Source organism: Echeneis naucrates, chromosome 23 (assembly GCF_900963305.1).
Source record: "Echeneis naucrates chromosome 23, fEcheNa1.1, whole genome shotgun sequence".
In the NCBI taxonomy this organism is placed as follows: domain Eukaryota; kingdom Metazoa; phylum Chordata; class Actinopteri; order Carangiformes; family Echeneidae; genus Echeneis; species Echeneis naucrates.
Window position 1 is genome coordinate 6,864,960 of NC_042533.1, and position 20,993 is coordinate 6,885,952.

General features: G+C 41.1%; 2 protein-coding genes across 2 annotated transcripts in view; one reads left to right on the top strand and one right to left on the bottom strand.

Annotated features, from left to right (window-relative positions):
* Positions 1-20,993, top strand: part of cacna2d4a (calcium channel, voltage-dependent, alpha 2/delta subunit 4a) — a 67,824-nt gene that overhangs the window by 25,032 nt on the left and 21,799 nt on the right. The window lies entirely within an intron of this gene.
* lrtm2a (leucine rich repeat transmembrane protein 2a) lies at positions 174-18,655 on the bottom strand. The gene is made up of 7 exons (XM_029494862.1): positions 18,539-18,655; positions 13,361-13,550; positions 3,571-3,800; positions 2,914-3,039; positions 2,394-2,482; positions 1,924-2,081; positions 174-706 (listed from the first exon to the last, which is right to left on the bottom strand). The coding sequence occupies exons 2-7, from the start codon at positions 13,434-13,436 to the stop codon at positions 174-176; spliced, it is 1,212 nt and encodes a 403-aa protein (XP_029350722.1). The 5' UTR covers positions 13,437-13,550; positions 18,539-18,655.

Genomic DNA, 20,993 nt, shown 5'->3' on the forward strand with positions numbered 1-20,993 from the left:
AAAGAAAGGAAGACAAAAAGTGGGAAAAAAGTCAGTTTTAGAGTAAGAGGGAGAGTCACCATAACTTTCTATAAGAAAACTCTTCCATCTCTCTCCTCTTTGAGCCCTTTAAATTTTTGCCCTTCCAACCTTCATCCTTTGACACACCAACCACACCCCCTCCCTTCACTCTTCTAGGCCACAGAGGAGATCTGTTTCTCTTCCCTATCTTCCCCATCTGCCTCCCCATCTCCCATCAGCGGCTGCCTCTTCTTCAGCTCTCTCTGATATTTGGCCATGAGGGAGGCGTAGATGCAGCCATATGCAGCGGCAGCTACCATCATGATGCAAACAATGCCGCAAACCACACCAGCAATTACGACTGTGCCGATGGCACGGCGCACACTTACAGGTCGGTAGCGTGCGCGGACACAATCCGATGAGGCCTCCCCACCTACTCCTCCACCCCCAACCCCACCTCCTGGGTTTGAAGAGGAGTCATCACCCATGTTGCTGCCATTGTCAGAAATCGGTGTTGCTCCGCTGGGGTTGAGAGCGTTCCTGCTGCAAGGAGGAATGCCCTTTTGTCCGGAACGAGAACCCTCTCCTCCTCCATTCTCATCCTCAAGTTGGAGGCAGTAGTTGAACATTTCCACTGGAACACCGCGGATGTCTCGCCCACGCAGATCCTTTGGCAGTGTGCACTCCACTGCGTCCACCTTCCCCCCTGGAGGAAAGAGGAAGACATGCCGAGACAGAAGGACATGGAAAGGTCATTTATAAAATGCCTTATGCCTGTAAAGCACTGCCAATTAACTGAGTGAGACGAAAAGACAGAGAAGGGGGTGTATGTGCCAACAATACGATGAGTCATAAATGACTTAACACACACACACTCTAACTTCAAGTTAGAGATAGCCTCAAACAAGCTCTTCTATAATTCATGAGATGACATGACAAGCTTCAGCAAAATCCTACTGTGTGTTTAAAAGAGAGAAATACTATATCTGAGTCAACCAGCAAGATGGTAGGGGATCTACTTTATCAACACGTGCTGTATTTGTTTCCGTCTGGAGGTCATTTGTAAGAAAAGCGCTGATTTGTGCCCTCAGGTATGTTTAACCTGAGAGTCAATGAGGTAAAGGTGGAGGATAATAGAAAGACAGAATGGGGAAAGTTGTATTTAGCCCGCATTTGCTATATTCTCAGTGTGTGAAAAAAACAATCTCCTCTGCAAATAAAGCTCTCTCCAAATATCTGGCAATAGCCAAGCTGCGTGTGCTTGAAGCAGATATAAGTCAACACCGACTGCTGTCACTGAGCTTTTCACGCTCACCCATAGCTTTGTCTTACTTTCTATAACACATTTCCTGCGTCATCTACACTTTTAAAAGATTCTGTCATGTTCTGAATCTCAACAACGGTACGTCTCCCTGTAATTTTCTCTGCCGCTCTGATGATTATTAAATTATCACGTCTGCTGTGTGTCAGTCTCAGTCTTAAGTGTACTGAACTGAGCTGGAGAGTGGAGCCTGGCAAAGCAGAAAGTAGCAGAAAGGAGAATGGAGCAGAAAAGAGAAGAGATGCTTCATTAGCGGGGCAGCTGAGGCTCGAGGCGCTGAGGTGAATGTAGATTTTTACACATGAGGAGAGAGTAGAGAGCAGCTGTGGTTATCTGATGCACTAATAGCCTGCAGAGACACAGAAACACACAATGAGCATGGTAATGCACATTGATGCACCAGTGCAATTATGTTACGTGGTTTGAAGTGTAAAGATGCACAAATGGAAGCACACACCTAACTTCAGCCATCTCTGAAGTAAGCACTAGCATTCTTGAGTTTCCGCCCACTGCTTTATGACTTCTTTGCCCTCTTGTCCTCTCCGTTAGTTCAAATCAAACACACCCTTTCAGTGCTCCTGCTACGTAAATCAAACAATCACCTCTGTACAGCAGCCACTCCATCCAGTGTTTGAAATCGCGGAGGTTGCAGTCACATTCCCAGGGGTTGTGTCCCAGTTCCAGGTGTTGTAGATTGGCAAGGGGCTCAAATGCAGCCCTCTCCAAACCATGGAGCCTGTTACCTGCTAGAGACAGCCATCTGTGGAATGATTTGGATGGAATTCATTTAATCAGTGAACACTGCTTTGGAAAAGCAAAATAAATAAGTAAATAGAATAATTCTTTTAAATATATCCCATTTCTCCCCCCTTTCTCTGTAGTTTGTTTCTGACCAGTTCTTTCTTAAATTATTTTCTTTGTGTTTACTGAAGAATCACTCTGACTCAGACCTGTGACCTTTGACCTTGTCATTGTTGGATTGTTATAGTGTTTATAATTTGAGATTGTCATCCTATTTTAGTGTTGTTCTGGGGGTCTGTGAGGGAACATTACATAAAAAAAGAAGCTGTACCTGAGGTTCTGCAGCTCATCCAGTAGCCCCAGAGGAACAGAGGAAAGTCCGTTAAGGGACAGATCCAGACTCTGAAGACCCCCTAAACCCTGTAAAAACATCAAGACAGTTTTTTTTTTTTTTTTTTGGGTCGGTCCTCATTGTTTACAGTGAGCAATGTTTTTCACCCAATACTCTTGTCGGTATCAGTATCTTCTAGCTTCACTTGTTGGGTTAATCTTGTCTAACAAAGGGTCTCATGTGAAGTGCTGACACATGTTCAGCCTACAGACAGCTTTGGTTCAGATGAAAGTGGATAAAAGTGTTGACCAAATGGTTTATTACTAATTTATCACCTGGATGGGAGCCTAGTTATGTCAGTATGTCTCCTCAGGTTGGTTCTGCTCCTAAATAGAGTGTGTCGAGTCCCACCCAGGAGATGAAAGAGTCTATCAGCACAGTATTTTGTGCATGTACTAATTTCATGAAATATCTCCCATTGTTTGTATTTTCAGAGGTACATAGCCTTCACAGTGGTTACCTGAAAGAGGTCTCTGTCCATTACTGTCAATGAGTTGTTGTGCAGAGTCAGTCTTGTCAGGTTAGACATATCTCTGAATAATCCAGCTGGTAAATTATCTAGGTAGTTATTTGAGAGGTCCAACTCCTAAAATACAAAAAAATGTTGGCAGTTAGATTGTGTTCTTATTGAAGATGAGTTAAAACTGACATTTCAAGCTACTCACATTGAGTATAATGGATGACACAGAAGTTATTCATAAATTACAGGTTATATATTAAGCACTGCTGTAGAGGGTGTGACTCTACAGCAGTGAGGGGTATAACTAATGAGGTTGTATTTACCTGACTACTTTGGCAGGTGCAGTAACTTTCATTATTTCTAGTCGTTCTATTTAAAATACCTACATGGCTTGCTCTGCACACAATATGCTAATGGTGAGTGTTCTTGCAAACACTTGAAAATGTCAACTTTCCCTGACTTTCATACAGAGCTGTCTGCAGCTTGCTCAATGTGAGAATCACCACCCAGTGTCAGTTTAAATTCAGTATGCAAAGTCAGCAGAGAGATCACTAGATATTGCCTTGGTGAACACCAACCAAACAAGAACCGACACTTTCACTTATATGGCACAGAAACCTTAACTGACAACACAACAATAAACAATGAGCTGCAGACCTCCAGAGAGGAGAGGTTAGCAAAGGCAGAGGCTCCCAATGAGGCAAGTTTGTTGTTTTTTAGCAAGAAGGAGCGGCTCCCTGGCGGCAAGAGGTGCAGGGGAGGCAGGGAGGAGAGACCTCGGCCACCACAGTCCACTACCAGGCCATCTGAAGAGCAGTGACATGGAGGAGGGCAGGAGGAGGCCAGTGGCAGCAGAGCTGCCAGAAGGCAGAAGACACAGAGGAAGGCTGAAGAAGGAGAGAGAAAAAATACGGTTATTTAGTTCCTCCTCTGAATTATCATTTCCAAGATGAGTACAATACAGAAACAGAAGGAGAGGAGAAGAATATGATCTGATGCAGTAATATGACGGAGTCATTTTAAATTGAAGCTTTAGTTAGAATTTAAGCATAAAAGTCGTTTTGTCATTGGACCTGTCAAAATCACCGTCAACTGAAATAACCACAAAATAGTCTGTCAGTCAGTCACGTGGCCAATTTACTGCCGCATTTTTCATCAGAGCACAAGTCAAAGCCACAGCTGTTCAAAGCCTTGTAAAGTCCCCCTGATTCATGTAGAGAGTGTGAGAGATGTAAAAGAGAAAACACAAGTCAAACAAGACATTGGGAGACACTGTGAGTGCGTACCTCTCAAACACCTTCCTATGCAATTTTGATATTCTTTTTAATGCTGGAATTACAAAGCAAATTTTCATTTCCACCATTTTGTTTCAATAAACAGATGCTGTCATGGATTTCTGCACACAGGAAGGGATTCTTCACTGTCTGATTGAAATGAACTGTTTTATCTTTGCATAGACAGATTTGTGAACAATCCTGGCACATTTTACATGAGCGATGACAGCAGAACCAAAACATGGCCAGACTAGTCATATTAATTTTTTTGGTCTACTCTACTTTATTACTCACTAGCATTTCCATGGTGGCTCTTTGTTCTGCAGTCACAAAACCAGAAGTTTTCATGAAAAAGCTGCACTTATGAGTTTTCTTCTGTGTTCATCAACGAGTGTGTTTGTCTTTGTTTTTCTGTGTGTTTGTGAGCGTCTCACAGCAGTCTCAGCAGTTTCAGTTCACTGCTATCCTGCAGACTACAGCCCAGCTTCCCCTTGTTTCTATTTTTGATTTTTATTTTTTTCTGTTCGTGTTGCATCAGTTTCTAGATATGATTTTATCCTTTCATTACTAATCTTCTGTCTTTTCATTCATTTTCATTCCATTTTTATTTTATTATTTTTCTGTCTCTGCCCTGCATATACTCTCGACTGTGCAATGCTCTCGCTTTTCTGTTTGACTCTCTTTATCATTCTCTTTCCCTTTGAGTCTCTTGGCACCGCTCTGTATTCCCTTAGTGTCTCGTTACAGTGGCTGACTTTGTTCCCATCCAATGCCTTATCAGCATGACTTATGTTTGAGCTCTATAGGGGGTGGGGGACATATGCTTATGCGCCTGTGTGCATGTGTGTTAAGCGCCAACAAAGTATGATATTAAGAAAAATAACTCCATCTTAACCCCAGACATAGACACAGCACGTTTTATTTCCTTCCAAGTCTCTTTTCCTCACCAGCAGATTTCATGACTTGCATCATCTGCATATTCTTCTGCATCTATTTCTGAGTTCAATCACTGATAAAATATGCTTTATCTATTCCATTAAAACAATAGTTTATTCTCTTTAAAGTACTCATAAATAAGAAGAATAGACAGCAAACCTTAACCTGATGAATAATTAATGTATTCAGAAAGGAAAAAAGGCAAGGGCAATTTTGTAAGATTGCCTATTTTTGAATTGTTGGAACAACACACAGTGTGAAAACTTATACATAAATAATACTTAATTAAAATCTGGGTAAGTTCAGAATGCCAAATCCTGATTTCTTTCAACACAGGATTTTGATATAATAATTATTTAACTCAATTCAAGATGAGCTTATCTATGTATCTATGTATCTCTGCTCCCCAGAGTAATAATCTGTATCATTCTGCGGAACAAATGTGCCAGTGGGGGAAAAAAAACAGTGAATAGTTATTATTTACCTCACTTCTCCTTGTTATTTGGACATTGGGAATTTTTATTACATAATACTGCAAACACAACCTCTGGAAACACAATGGTACCAATCTGAAAACACACAAACCAACAACAGTCTAGAAATAGCATCTTTGCTCAGACTCTTTACCTGCCAGACAGAACATGAACTCTCTCCACCAGGATACTGCCCCATTTTGCAGCCTGAACCAAAAATTGACAAAATATGTGTGACCTGGTGAAAAAAATCAGTGTGTGTGAAGTGAGCTCTCATGTTCCTGCCTGTTATCCTCTCTGCTCCTATATAATCCTAATCTCTTGGAAAAATGAACTCCATGTCATAAATGGATGAAAGAGATTTGAAAGTGTCCTAAAGCGTCCTGTGCTGTCTAACTTTGTGGTGGAAATGCTTTAAAAGGCCAATCCTTCACTGCACCAGCTCAGCAGGAGTCAAGATGGTGGTTCTAAATTTCCCACAGCAGGTTTGAAAACGTGCAGAAATGCAGGATTCTTGTAAGGACAATGTCGCTCAGAGCTAAAGCACTCTTATACAACTGACAGAATTTGTAACAGCAAAAGAAATTGTGTTTATTTACTGTTTCTTCCTCATATTATGTCATATTTTAAGTTGTGGTCTTCTTTGCGAACCATTTATCTTTTTCGTTCCACAATATGGGTTTTATTGCTTAACAATATTCTTTCTTCCTGTTTTTCTTTCCCCTACCCACGTTGTGACCTCTCTCCTTTTCCCTCCTTCAACTACTGTACATCATAATTCCCCCTCTCCCCCCTCTGTGTTGTAGCCTATCTTCCAACATTTATGAGTGGTTTTAGCCGCTCTTGTGGAGGAGGTGGTTGTTGTTTCGGCTTATTTTAGCTGCTCCAAATCCTTTCTGCTTTAGCTCTCCATGCAGCCAAACCATAAGGAAAATACTCTGCCAGTCAGAGGAAGATACGGAGGTTCAGTCCAAATAAGTTTAAGTGGCTCTGTGCAGTTGAATTCAGTCCAAACAGACTCCTGACTGAATCTTTTATAAGAATCCCCAAACACATGCCATAAAAGTGCTGACATTTTGGGCAAATGTACACTGGCAAAGCTCTCAGCGATGGAAACAAACGAAGACATGGCATTAAAAAGCAACAAGATGTTCCTGTTTGACTGACGCAAGACTTCTCGAGCAGCACTTATAGTGGGACATGAGTGGTTAGACAAATATTCTGTCCTTTTATGAGGACATCTTTTCTGTGTATTCATTACAAATGGCAGATGAATAGAATTACAGTCCAAGCATTGAACAATTGTCCATGAATGAATGCATTGTCTTAGAATAATATTGTATTTGAATTCTTGCTATCATTGTCTTTTACATGATCATTTTATCATTTTATTTATCAGTGCTGTTCTTCTGTGCTGATGTAGGAGAACGTGAACTGAAGGATTTCTTTGGATTGTTAAATAATATTGTTTTTCAGTTTTCTATTACTTTCAGCAGTGCAGCTTTCTTTTGTTTGATTTAGATCCTGGCACATTATTCATGGTCCATGTGTGTCTGTGCGTGTTTGTGTCCATGTAGGTGTTTAAAGCACGGAAATTATGGAAATAAGTCCTTGTTCCTTAGCGGCCTTTGAGGTACAACAGTTCACTGTCATGTTGGATTTGTGTGTGTTCCTAAAGGTGTGTGTTGCGCCATATCTCTGGCTTATTCCCTCTCTTCATTGGTGTAAAGCACAAAACCTAAACTACATTGAACTCATTTCTGGTATCATATGATCGTTTTGCAGCATCTCCTCTCCAATACTGACTGACAGCTCTGGGGCCTCAGCTGTCTGTAAGTTTATATCCAGGGGCCCCTTCATGATACTGGACCCATCTATGATGTCATCACCATAGACACCTCTGTTACTGAGCCCAGTCGCATGTTACCAGGGGCCAAACTGTTTTCCATGCAAGCAGCAGACTTTGTGCTATCTTGTTACTAGAAAGACCAGCTGTCCTCCCTGCAACACACTCGCTCACTTACTGGCCTGTATTTCTTAACTCTTAAATGTTTTACATGGTGCTCTGTGCAAGAGTCTGAAACAAATCTGTCCTGCTGCTATGACAGGACTGACTTTAGAGCTGATACTTGTTTGATCTGATCCTTATGACAACATTATAATACCCTAATTTAGATAACAACCACTGAATGTCTTATTGCAAAACAAAACATTTTCAACAGTTGTGCTTGTACAACTTCTCCTTTCTTTTTTTTGATTTAATATACTTGAGGTTTTGGACCATTGCTTTGGGGAAGTCAAGCAATTTGAAGATGTCACCTTGGGTTTTATGGAGCATGAGTTCAATTCATAGACAAAATGCTTGTGAGAACATTGTATAATGAAAAGAGTTAGCTGCAGCCCTTATAGTATTCCAAAATATTGTAAATAGAGGCTGATTTTAAAAAGATTAACCGGTTACATCTGCGTAAGAGTTTCCCAGTTTCAACAAAGTCAACATAATGCCGACAAACACATTATGTTGTATGTATGATATATACATTTGGCTTGAGTTTGATTTAATTGAAGTGATGATATGAAACATTTAGGCATTTGAATGAATGAAGTTCAGAGGCATGATCTAAAGATATGTGACAATGCTGAGACAGATAGCGGAAGTATCTTAAAATTTGTTATATATGATGTGTTACATCACCACATTGTCTGCAGCAACAGTTCCTCTGTAATGTGTCAGATGCTACTAAATATCTGATCTTCACTGTAACCTGAGAACTCATTTCGTGAGCAGATGGAAAATAGCCAGCCAGTGTGTTCGTGTGAGTTTGCTGGCCTTGAATGTTTGTGTATTTGTGAATCTCTGTATACACTACTTTGTCTACTGTCTCATTATATGCGTGGCTTTTCTGGCTTTGTATAAAAAAGATTATAAAAGAATATACAGCACACACATAATATCAAGGTCCCACCAGTGCCACCATAATATTTCAACATTGACAATATAATGCTGTGTTACCGTAGCAACCAACTGCCGTAGATGATGTTAAGGAGAGCAGAGGAAGCATAGGAAAAGAAGTTTATTGGTTCATCCTTTAACTGCATTATCTTGTCTTCTCTCACCTGTACGACCTGTCTGTCTTTCTCTCACGCATGACTGTGTATAATCGCTTACTCACACACAGGACATCACGGTTGTGCGCACACGCCACACACAGTGAAACACACATACAGCAGTTGAAGATAGGTAGGAACAGGATGTAGGGGTTTAGGATTTGCTTCTGCTGACAGTGTGATGACGAAAGGAGAGAGGAGAGGAGTGTACTTTTTCTGGAATCTTCAGATCATGCCTTCAATTTCTCACTATGGGATTTCCTCCTCTTGTCTCTCCCTATTTCTGTCTTTCCTCTCTCTCTGTTGCCCCTCTGTGTTTACTCTTGTCACCCTTCCATCCTCCATTTCTATCCTCCCAGTTTCTCTCTCAGCTTCCTTTGTTCATTTTTCATGAATTCGGCATCAGTAAGACAGAATCATTACTCTGACTTGGAGGGGTGAGTCGGTAATGTGTAGGCTGATCTGTCTCTTTATTTCATGCTATCTGTATCAATTTGTGGTGACACAGATGCTTGTTCACACACCAGTGTAGCTCATGGGAGAGTGTGACATGCAATGACATTGTTTTTGTGATTGTGGCTATTAATTAGGGGGAGTGACAAAGAGAGGAGAAATAAAGGGAAAAGAACAAAGGGGAGCAAAGTGGTGGGAAACAAATTATCCGCAATGCATAATTTTAGGTCATTCTTGGCAAATATCAGCTATGGATTTCACTCAGACATCTTTGTTGGATGATGACTTGTTCTTTCCTGAATGTCAACCAATGTCAACTGGGCATCTGTTTGAGGCTGTATACATTCAGAATTTAAAGAGGAAATAATGGCTTTTTATGTCGCATTCAAATCAATGTGACTGGAAGAGAATGCATTTTACTTTGGACCCTAGGAACAATCACACACACACACACACACACACAACAGTTTTGTCTTTGGTACGGTTTCAATGCAGATGTTTTGTTAATATGTATTAGTATAATTTGTTACTTTAAGTGCTGTAAACTACATTTATCCGTGGTTAGTTAGTTTATCTACCTTTTCCAGGGACTTGTGACGTGTTCACTAACAACAAATAAAATTACACCACAAATGGCTATATTCCAGAACCATTACTCACCATTTTCTATGATTACTTGCTGCCTAAAGTACTATTTTATGATCAGGAATGGGCTTTGCTGTGATCACCATAGCTTATCTGCCTCATACCAGATCCATACTATACATGCTTTGAGTGCAAAACTGTATCAGTATCATTTGGTGGTTGCTGAACTGCCGTGGTGCTGTTTGTGGAGCAGAGGATTATCCAGATTTATCCCTGCCAATGTCCTTTGAAAGTGGGCCAGTGCCGTGTGTTTGTGTACTTGAACTTGCACATTCCTGGTGTAGCCATATCAAACTAAACTTGTCAAAAGAGATGTGAAAATGAACCCAGTTTGCTGCACTTGCAGGCATGTCCATGTGTCTTTCTGTGTGCATTGTGTGCAGCTGGAGCTCGTACAAGGTCACCTCAGCAGTAGGAATCTTTCCCACGTGATGCTTGTGTAGCCAAGCTGATGTGTAATTATCACAACATTAAACTGTACATAATTCATCCACTGAGGAGGTGAGGGGTCTGAGTACAGTGCGTACAGAATATAATGTTTCTGTGTTTTTTCCCCTATACCTCGAATTACCTACTCGCCAATACATTGCAAATGCATTGAGATAGCTATTGAACAAATACCTGCATCTGCCATATGTTACATGTTGTTTGTCAACCAACTGTTATTACAGTTTCTATAGTCTCATGCAGCACTATGTGAAAGGGTCAGGCTCCAGTCCAACTCAAATTCTGCACATGCACACGTACTGTATCACACTGCTGTGGCTTCATGCCAAACCCAACATACCAGGAGAGTTGAAGAGTGCCATCAGGTACTAATCACCCAGTGATGAATTTAGCTTTTTACTGCTCACTCACAGCTGATCTGTGTCTTGAAATAGTGAAGAGGAAATTAGTTTCTTAAAGAATCAATTTAGCAACCTCATAGTGGCAGACGGGCAAAAAGTTAGACTGTGCTGTGATACAGCCAGTTGAGCCTGAATGTGGTCACTGCACTGTGTTACAGCATAATGTTATAACCTTAGTCACTGAATCATGGTTCCAAACCAAATCCTCACAGCTTTCTCTGCCTCCCTCTGGCACTGTTTTGATCGGAAGTAATGTGGTCAGTTAATCTGCCATCTTTTTTTTTTTTTTTTTTTGACTGCAGTAAAATGCATAAACACGCACACACACACGCACACTCGCACCCACACGCCCACACACAGACAGTATGGTCAGTTAAGCCACTGTGTGTGTGAATAGGGATGAAATGCTTGCTTGTGCTCTTGTGTGAATGTATGTATTATGTCAGATGAGACAGTCTGCTGGGATCATGGAGGCCTGGAGGCACCATATGTACTGTATGTCGCTGACAGACCTCTCTGTTCTCCTCTCTCGCCTCTACTCCTCCATCCTTTCTTCTCCACACTGTCTTCTCTCTTCCACTGTATCACTTTGATCTCACATCTATTTTCCTCCTTCCCTCCATTGCCCACTGTTAACATCTTCCATCACTCACATTTTGTATTCCCCACATCTAGTTTGTACTCTTATTAAATTTTTATTGTCTATTCAGACCCCTTCTGACATTGTGATATCACTTTCTTGTACTTCACCTTTCAACAATTGTAGGCTTAATGGTTAATAGTGTCATGGTTATTAATGTTTTGTTTTTTTTTTAATCAGTCATAAGCCATTTACAGCAACAGGTTTGCAGTTGCTATGGATAGTGAAAAATTCACTTGGTTGGTGTTTGTTCTTCAGTATATAATTTTCTTCTTGAGGTATTCAATTCCCTAGTGAAACTCTCAAGTACATGTAGCTTCATATTATTATTATTATAGAATTCCAGATTTCTTCCCATTTCAGAATAGTTTTTTTTTATCATATAAACAACTCCTGGTGTAGCCTGAGCACACCTTTGTCTTGTGACATTAGCACAGCGATATCTCCGCAGTTGGCTGGAAACATTTTTGGATATTCTCTGTCAAATTTAATCTATGTACAAACATAAGCTTTGGAAGGAAACATCAGTCTTCATGATTTGATTCTCAGCAGTCTAGCAAGCTGACATATTTTTTGGCTCTGATTTGGGGGAAGGCTTACCCCCTTCTACTCCTATTACACGCATGATCCTCCACTGATTCAAAGTGTGTGTGTGTTTCAGCATATGTGGCATAATAGATCAAAGAGCTTCCAAGCTTTACTCTTCCTCTTTGTGTTTGCAAGAAAAATACAGACAGAGAGCTATAAAGTGAATAGAATAACAGAAAACACCTGTTATTTAAAAGTATCCTTGTTAGCATTGATTTCACTTTGTGTCTCTGAAGCATATTACATTATAGTGAGCTTTCTGGCAATATTGTGTTACATTCATACCAATACTATAATTCTGAATTCTTTGAGCAGGCTTGAGCAAAAATATTTATATAATACTAATGGTGATAGAAGGGCAAAAGATGTTGATAACAGAGTTAAAGTGGCCTGAATTTAGTACAGTTACAAGGAAAGGATGGAAAACAACACAGAGGACAGATGAGAAGAGGAAGGAAGAGGTATGGAGTGGTGTGAGCGATACGGAGGTAGGATGAGCGGCCCAGAAGTAGGTATATCTGTTGACTTAGAGGTGCTGTGTGGGTGTGTGGAGGTTCTGACGGATAGTGTTACCATGTTATTTAGTGTCTTCAGTGCTACACACCAATTTGTGGGGGCATTTATGCATCAACACCGACACAGACACCTCTGGAGCAATACCTCATCAACAGAAGGACAACAATTTTACGATAAAATTATTTCTTTACAGCAGCAAATGCATCAATTGTTAATATAGTGCATGCTCGTGCCACATTAGATGTATAACAAAAGAGAGAAACAATTCAGTGAGGGAGCTCTTCTGTTTGCCCATTAGCAGAGGATGTGTTGGGAATCTCTCAGAGAACAGGATTCATCCACTTAATTGTCTAACCCACACACACACTCACATGCAAACACATACACGCATAAGGCTGTCGTATCCGTTGCTATGCCACCCGACTTCTGATGGATTTTTGTTTTGACTGAGTGTGCCCATGGTATGAGGTAGAAATAGAGAGAAAGATTATGTGCTGAAAGTTACAGGAAAAGAGGGAGGAGCAAATCAAAAAAGGGAAAGATAAAGCAGGTAAAAAAGGAGAGGAAAGGGGAAGTGAGATGGAAGGGTGGGACATGCAGAGGAAAAAGGGAAAAGCAGACTAATAACCTGCAGGTCTCTTCCCCTCTATACTGCGAGCTGTATTATTACATACGGTAATGTGGCATTTCACTGGAGGACTTGGCACATGGCCACAGCATGCTCAATGCTCTACTCCTTTGTGTATGTGTGTGTTTGTGTGTGCACGCGTGTGCTCAAGCATGCTGGGCATGCTAACATTAGCAGCTGTCAAAACAGACAGTGTTCCTCTCGACATGCATAGTTAGAGGTACAATAGATGGAAATAAAATAGAGCAGAGTCTAGTAGGAACAGAAGACTGTTATTACTTCCCTTGTCACTTTTTCCTCAAAATTTTCTCAAGCTGTTTTCGATTTTGTCGACTCACCAAGTCTGGCCAAGTAGGTGGGAGCACTGGGAGTGAGGAGGCCTATGCCCCTTGGGATATTGGTGTGGGGGGGCATGACACAGAGCTCTGCAGCCTTCCTCTTACGGAGGGGTGGGGCTATGGGGGTGTCAAGCTGCCATACTCGCAGCCTCCACTAGAGCGGTGACTGCGAAAAGCTACACCAAAACACCTGAAGAGTAGGAGAGAAGACACAAGTGAGACAAAATAATCATCAGTAATCTACTATTTGCAGATTCAAACTCACAAATCTGAATCTGAGGCCATATCCCATGAGTTACTCCCCAGAGCTACACAAGCCAGTGTGCACATACACACATGCAAACACATTCATATATACACCAGCAGCAATGCAGGCTAAAGGATGCTGTTTGTCTTTGTCAGGTGGCTGTTTTGCATACATTTAATGCATATTTTATTTCTTGTGTGTGCTCTGAGCCTGTGAGCCAATGCGGAAGTGTGGAAGCATCACAAAAAGCCCCCTGGTATTTGATACACATGAATAATAGATGTGTATGTCTTTGCCAGTTTACACAATCAGTTTGCCTTTCCCATCAGACAGACCCCCCACTGCTACTGTCTGGCACAGAAACGGACAAAGACAGAGAGACACAAAGCAAGACTGTCACGTGAAGACAGAGAGAGTGATAGAAGGAAATGATACAGACAGAAGGATAGAGGTAGAAACTGCAAAATAAAGAGGACTATACTTAAAGAGTTAAAGGAAGTAATGATGGAAGGTGACTGTGGGAAATTACCCTTGAGCAAGCAGTTAGTAGCAGGAAGCTGTAGAGTGCAGTTCACACTCTTTGCTGAATAACTAAAGGTAACTTAGCAACAGCTGACCTCATCTGAATCTGTTGGTTGCTGAGCAAACAATAACTTAGTTGTCACCATGAGCAATTATCAAGCTCCTTAAATGCTGAGGTTTCACATCAGCTCTCAGTTTATGCATGTGGACCAACAACGTCATTTTACATTAAAAAGTATTCATATCAAGTCTCATCTGACATTTTATAAGAACACACTTCAAACCCATGCATTACCGAGCCACTGAAAATGTCAGAGAACTTTGGGGGGGAAAGAAACACAAATTGTGAGGGGTTGCAATTAATTTGCTGATGATATCATTTAGGTACAGGAGCAGAGTCTTCTTGTCATTGTTGAGTAATTTCAGTGAAAAATGGCAGGATATTTGGGAAAGAGAAAACCTGTTGCAAACACATGAAAGATTCATGCTGTAGAGTTGCAGCCCCTGGGCCAATCAGTGTAATTTTGTAGATTCTAGAGTGCTGCTGTGAGATGTGCCTTTACCCAAAGTATCATCAAAACGCAATCAGCAGTGTATGAAATTTGGCACTAATCAGATTAGGCTGTTGTTCAGTGGTTAGCTGTTTGTGGAGAAAATTTACAGGCGAAGACACGGGGTCGACTTGTTCCTGTACAGCTCATTTTGCCAGCAGGTTGATTGAAGGTGAATGTACGTGTGCATGTGTTTGTAGATCCATGTGCAGTGATTATGTAAATTTGCACCTGTATCTTGAAATAGTCACGTTAAGCAAGCATAGTCCACAGTGGCAGGATGATAACGTGGATGTGTGGAAAAATATGATAGATGGATTTAGATGAGGAAAGACAGATATACAACATGTTTAACTTTCTCTGTATACCTTGAGTGTCAGTAAGTTATTTACAGCTGGTTGTATATGACTTAGTGGAAACTGGAGAAGAGGATGGGAGGGGGGGTGAAACAAGAGAGTGTGATGACAGGGAAAAGAGGTGAAGGAAAGATAGGGCGATGAAAGAATAAAAAGAAAATATAGGAGAGGCAGGAAACGCCCAAAGGGGTTGGGAGATAAAAATAAGTGCAATGGGTAAACAGGGAAAAGATTAAAATTCTCCTCCACAACCTCCCTACTGTTTAGGTGTGTGTGCTGAGCATATGATTTTGCATGTGTGTCCCAGTGGTGCTATTTGTGTTATCATTATTGTTATTAGTACCTGCCAGACATTCAGGAAAATATAAAACATCCATCTAAACTCCTACTTCTCTCATCCCTTTCCCCATACTGTCCTTCTTCTCCCCTCTTATGTTTCGCCCTCGACCTTCATCTTTCACTCTATGCTGCTTCCCTTCCTATCCTTGCCATCTCTCTCATCCTGTCTCTCTCCCCTTGACAAAGCAATGGAGGCATGTACCAGGGATATTCTGCAGATGGATTTCCTGCAAGTGATTAAAGTCACATTAGTCAGGCTCTGCTGGGAAATTTGAGTTGTTCTTTTCAAAGGAGCACACGAGCTCCTTTGAAAAATTCAGAAGGTGGGATGAGAAATGGAAAGAACTCAAGGAATTTGGGAGCATTCCTGGGTCAGTTGCAAATTTCAAGATGTTTTTCCTTTTTCATTCTCCTGGTTGATCTGAATTTATACCAGGACTAAAATGGCTGCAGGTTGGAGCAATGTTGCAGTGAATAAAGTCATTATTTACTGTGAATTTCTATTGCTGATTCTCTGATTTCTGTACTATTCACCCCTTTACTTACACATGGTAAAACATTTGAGAAATCACTCTTCACACATCAATACTCATGCTGTTTAGCCTTTGCTGTAGTTGTTAGAAATGAAGGTCATTCAGTTTTATGCTAAATGTGCATTGCTTTAAAATATTGAACTAGGCTTTTATTGGCTTTATATAAAAATTCTGGTTGCTGCTTGCTGGCCTCTCTTTGCCATTTCATTTTGATTATTTTTTTACATACCATTGTGGAAATGAATAAGAAGATGAAAAAAGGAAATCTGAAAAATGTAAATTATGACTGTTGTGAAATCCGTCAATATGTCATCATGTCCACAATCATGCTGGAATTGTCCTTTAAATGACGCATTAGCGGTGGAGCAGAAGGTCACCTCCGCAGCCACATATTACAGTTCCCATCATGTTGAATGGGTGCTGTGGGGGCAAGCCTGCCTGTCAGGCTATTCTCAGAAAGCTTTTTTTACCGATTTGACCTGGACACAGGGGCAGCTAAAATGCACACATGCGCCTTTGCACACGCACACACACGCGCACGTAAATACTTGGGTCGCCAAGTGGTCCCTCCATGTTGGGGAATCAAGTATCACCTCCTTCTCTCCTCTTGGCTCTTCATTTCCTCTTCTCCAGCCTCTCATCTTTCCATTCTATTTTTTCCTTGTATTTATTCCACTAATTGTTTCCTGTCTGAACTTAAACTGGATTTATGCTCCACAGGGGGGCTGGACAGGCTTTGGGCAGCACTCCAACATGCATTTGCTCAAAAATTTCACCACACATTTGGGGACTTAGATAAAAATTAAGCAGCCCCAACTGTGAGAGGTCCACATGGGCTCTTTGTATTTTCTCCTATGAGTTGATAATCCAGGTGGTGGGGTAAAGTTATTTTTTCCATTAATGGAATTTATGGAAATTTCTATTTTGTTATTTAGCAAAGCCATTTCCAATGCAGTCCTCTGCAGTCCCAACTATTACACTGTATCAGTTCATTATAAAATGGGTATGTATTGATTGTGCAGTTTACTAATCTTGTTTACAGCAGCTGGAAAAATAACCTTAAGGCGATCCGTCTAGGAATATCTCTATTGCAAATCTGCTTGTCATTGCTGCCTATGATAAAGCAAATAAAAGGCTATAAACCCTTTTTGCTTGATAGATAATGCTGGACAATATACAAATCAGCCATTTAGTGTTGGTGCTACAACAGGCGATGTTATTCAACTATAAATTAATTCCATATTCTACAGGGTAACCAAGACACACTGGCAGATCTGACAGCATGAATCTCCTCAGTGCTTGTCATGGGAGTGAGTGAGTGTGTGTGGAGGTCCGTATGTATTTGTGATTTGTCCACTTAATGTCTGTGGTTGCTTGACTGAGATCTGTATTATCAGTTATCACTTTTCACAGGCATATATTCAAGCACACTACGATTTAGTATTTAGCAGTGGTTCAAGAGGAAAATCATTGATTTACCACAGAGAGGAACAAGGAATAAAAGGTTGTAATAAATGCTTATATGCTGATGTGTGTTCATCTGTTTGTGTCTATGTAGGTGTGGTAGCTAACAAAGGAACAGAGAGACAGCCAAGCTCCCTACATCAATTTTTAATGGCTTTCTTACACAGGAGAGGGGGTGATTGGGGCAGCATAACATACACATGCCACACACACACACCTAGACACATGCCAATAGCTGTACACATAGATTTAAGTAGGTGTTGACAGGAACATGTTGCAAAAATATGTTATAGGTATGTAGTTGCATGTATAGACATTTGCAGACACATTCTGTCCACACACACACACACACACACACACACACACACACAGACACACTGTGTGCATCTGTTTGGAAACACACGACTATATTGATGGATATAATGACTGTACCACTCATGCAAGTAAATTACTTTTTTGACACACATTCTGAACCAGGGTTAGTGTCATTCATGTTCAATCAGTCATACGGAGTTGGAGAAGGACGAAACCTGAGCTGGAAGGGACAGAAACTTTTTTGACAAATTCACTGGATGACTAGCTTTCACCGGGATGAATGGACTGCTTTTTTGGAATATGCCTATGAATAACTGCCATGGAAAATGAAACATTATTTGTGGCAAAAAATATCCAAATAACTTGCTGTATATGAATATGGCACACATACGGATATTATACACCAAGACGTTTGATACAAGCAAACAACGATTTAATAACAATACATGTTTCTTTTACACTAAAGTGGCTTGTGTGTGAAATAAAATTAATAATGCCCTAATATCATATTGTCAGATGTTAAGGTGAGAACATTACTTACTTTATGCACATACAACAACATAATCTTCCTTTGAAAAGTCTTATGCAATCCAAAACTACAGCCCAAAAATTCCCACCAATGTACATATTGTATCTAGGAAATATGGTCAGATTTTCAGCGTCCACCTCCTCACACATGCACTTTTTGCTCCTTCGGAAACGTCCATTTGTTTGTAGGGGAATAAGGGAAGTGTGTCTCTGTCTTCAGTTTACTTCTTCTACATCTATAATTCCCGTTGAGAAATTAGATGAGGAACAAGTATAATCAAGTGTGTGGCTGTGGAGCTAAGTAACACCACAAACACACTTACCTTTTGACCAATATGTCAGACAGCACCAGCCTTATAGATTTCTTCTCTCAGCCATCCCCCCAAAAATATCCCAAAAAATGAATGAAAATTCAAAATGTCTCACAGCACAAAATATAGGAGAAAAACTATCACCGCTTCGAGAAATCCATACATTTAAGGTCCTAGTCAAGTGAATAATGTAAGAATAATCCTGCTTTCTGTGTAGAGACAATCCCCCCGGCTTCCCTTCAACCCACCAATGAATGTGAAAAAAGGAGGGATTGTGAAGAAAAAAATCAGGGATTGTGGAAAAAAAATGAGGTGAAGAGAGGCTTAGAGACACAAGAGGAGGCAAGAGAGGATAAGGTCCTTAGAGGGAAAGGGATGGATATAGTTTATCCTTTTCTTCGGCTCTATTCCCTAAATGAATGATACGTCCAGCACCGTTCTGTTCACTGGCTTGTGCGCTGCCGTGTGCATCTGAGAGGCGTCAGTGTGTGTGTTTGTGTGGATGTGTGAGAATAAGAGAGAGACGAAGAGTGTGTGTGTGTGTGTTTGAAAAAAGGAGAGCGATGAAGAGTGAGTGTGTGTGTGTGTGAGTGAGAGAGAGAGCGGCGTTAGGTTGCTGGCGTCACGCGCTAGTCCTTCTCTGTGTCGCTATGTTTATGATTCCTTCACTCAGCACGTGTCAGAGTGTGTGTGTTTATCTGCACATGTACACTTCAGGGTTGTCTTTCCGGTGTGTCTTTGTGCCCCCACCTCCCTTTCCTCTTTTCTGTATGTGTGTCCAGTCGTGCATATGGCAGGAGAATATGTGTGCATGTGTCTGTGTGTGTGTGTGTGTGTGTGTTGTCAAATATAGTAACATTAGTGTACACTGCTTCTGTCTGCCTGCAGCTCTCCCACTGTGACAGAGAGGATAATATGAAAGAGTGAAAGCCAAAGGGGGGGGGCAATAAGAAAGTAGAGCGAGAGTAGGAGGTGAAAGAAGAGGTTGATTGAAAAAAGATAAAGGTAGGAGGGAGGAAGAGGACAAGGAGCAATGGATAGGAGAGAGACAAAAAGAGATGTGAGGAAAAAAAGAGCTTTTGCAGTAGAGGACGGGAGTGAGGGAGGGATCATCTGACTGAAGATGAGAATCTCCCTCTGCCTCACGGGCTTCTCCTCCCTCAATTCTTTTTCCTTTTTTTTCTCCTCACGTCTCCCTCGCTCGGCTTTCATTTTCATTCTATTCCCAGTGGCAGCTCTCGTAACGGCTGGTCTTTGTGTGTCTACGTGTGTGTGTGCAGTGTATGGCTGCGCACATGGCTGTGTGTACACACCTTTTTAAATGTGTACGTATTTTAATTTTAGGGACAGAACTCTGGCACCCACAATGTAAAATATAAAAGGATGGGATTATGACTGATCTTAAATCCCAGAAAAATGAAGTGAGTCAGTGCAACGTCTTTGGAGTTGTCTGTTTAGTGTGTGGAAATCATTGTGAAAAAGAAAAAAATGTTTCCTTTTGAAGATGGCAATGACAATTTCAGAGACAGAGATAGAGGGTGGGCTGGGCAGAGTCTGAGCAGGGGGGAGTATAAACTGGTGGGGGGACGACGCATTTGTTTGCACACAAGCATATAATTACTTGGCTGCTTCCTTACATGGACTGAATCATAGCTGACACACACACACACACACACTTTGTGCTGTTAATGAGCATGTGAATCATTTGGCACGGTTGGCAGTGCCTTAGGGAGAGACTGCTTGTTTTCTGAAGAGATCAAACCAAAACTTTCTTACAGTGAAGCATCTTCTAATGGCCCTCCCAGGGCATCTGCATTGTGTGTGTTGTGTTTTCATACTGTCACTTCTATCAACCAGCAACCCAGTTCTGGGGTGTTCATGTGACATGAGAAAGACAAATGTCTCCCAACCAACCTTATGGGCCAATGATGGGGATGGACACAGGCATTTTTCAATGGGTCTGTGTTAGCTAAAATAAAACAATGATCTTGTTTGACTTCAAAATCAACCTCAGTAAAGGGATGTTTTAAAGGCTATGAATATGCCACTGTACATTACCCCTCCAGTCCAAAACGGAAAACAAATAAATCTGGAAACTAGCAGGTGAACCCAGTGCAGTATTAAGCATCCAAAGCCTCCAATATACCCATCAGTTGTTGGTGGAGACCAAAACAGCAATAAGCAGAAATGAATAATGGGCTTCATTCATCCTATGGGCAGAAACACAACTCCACATGAATGCTAATGTAGCTCTCAGCTGGGTGTGTTGATTGGCCACTGTTACTGTTTAAGGGGATGATGTCCTGGTCCAGCCCAGAGCCCAGAATCTATAATACGTACTGCTGTAATTAATCAGTAAGTAAGTAAGTAAGAATGTAATGTGTCCCATGTGTCCTTACCAAGACACTTACCACAGTTTGATATTATATCCTTCCCACATTACCCAACCCTGTTTACCAGTCAGAAG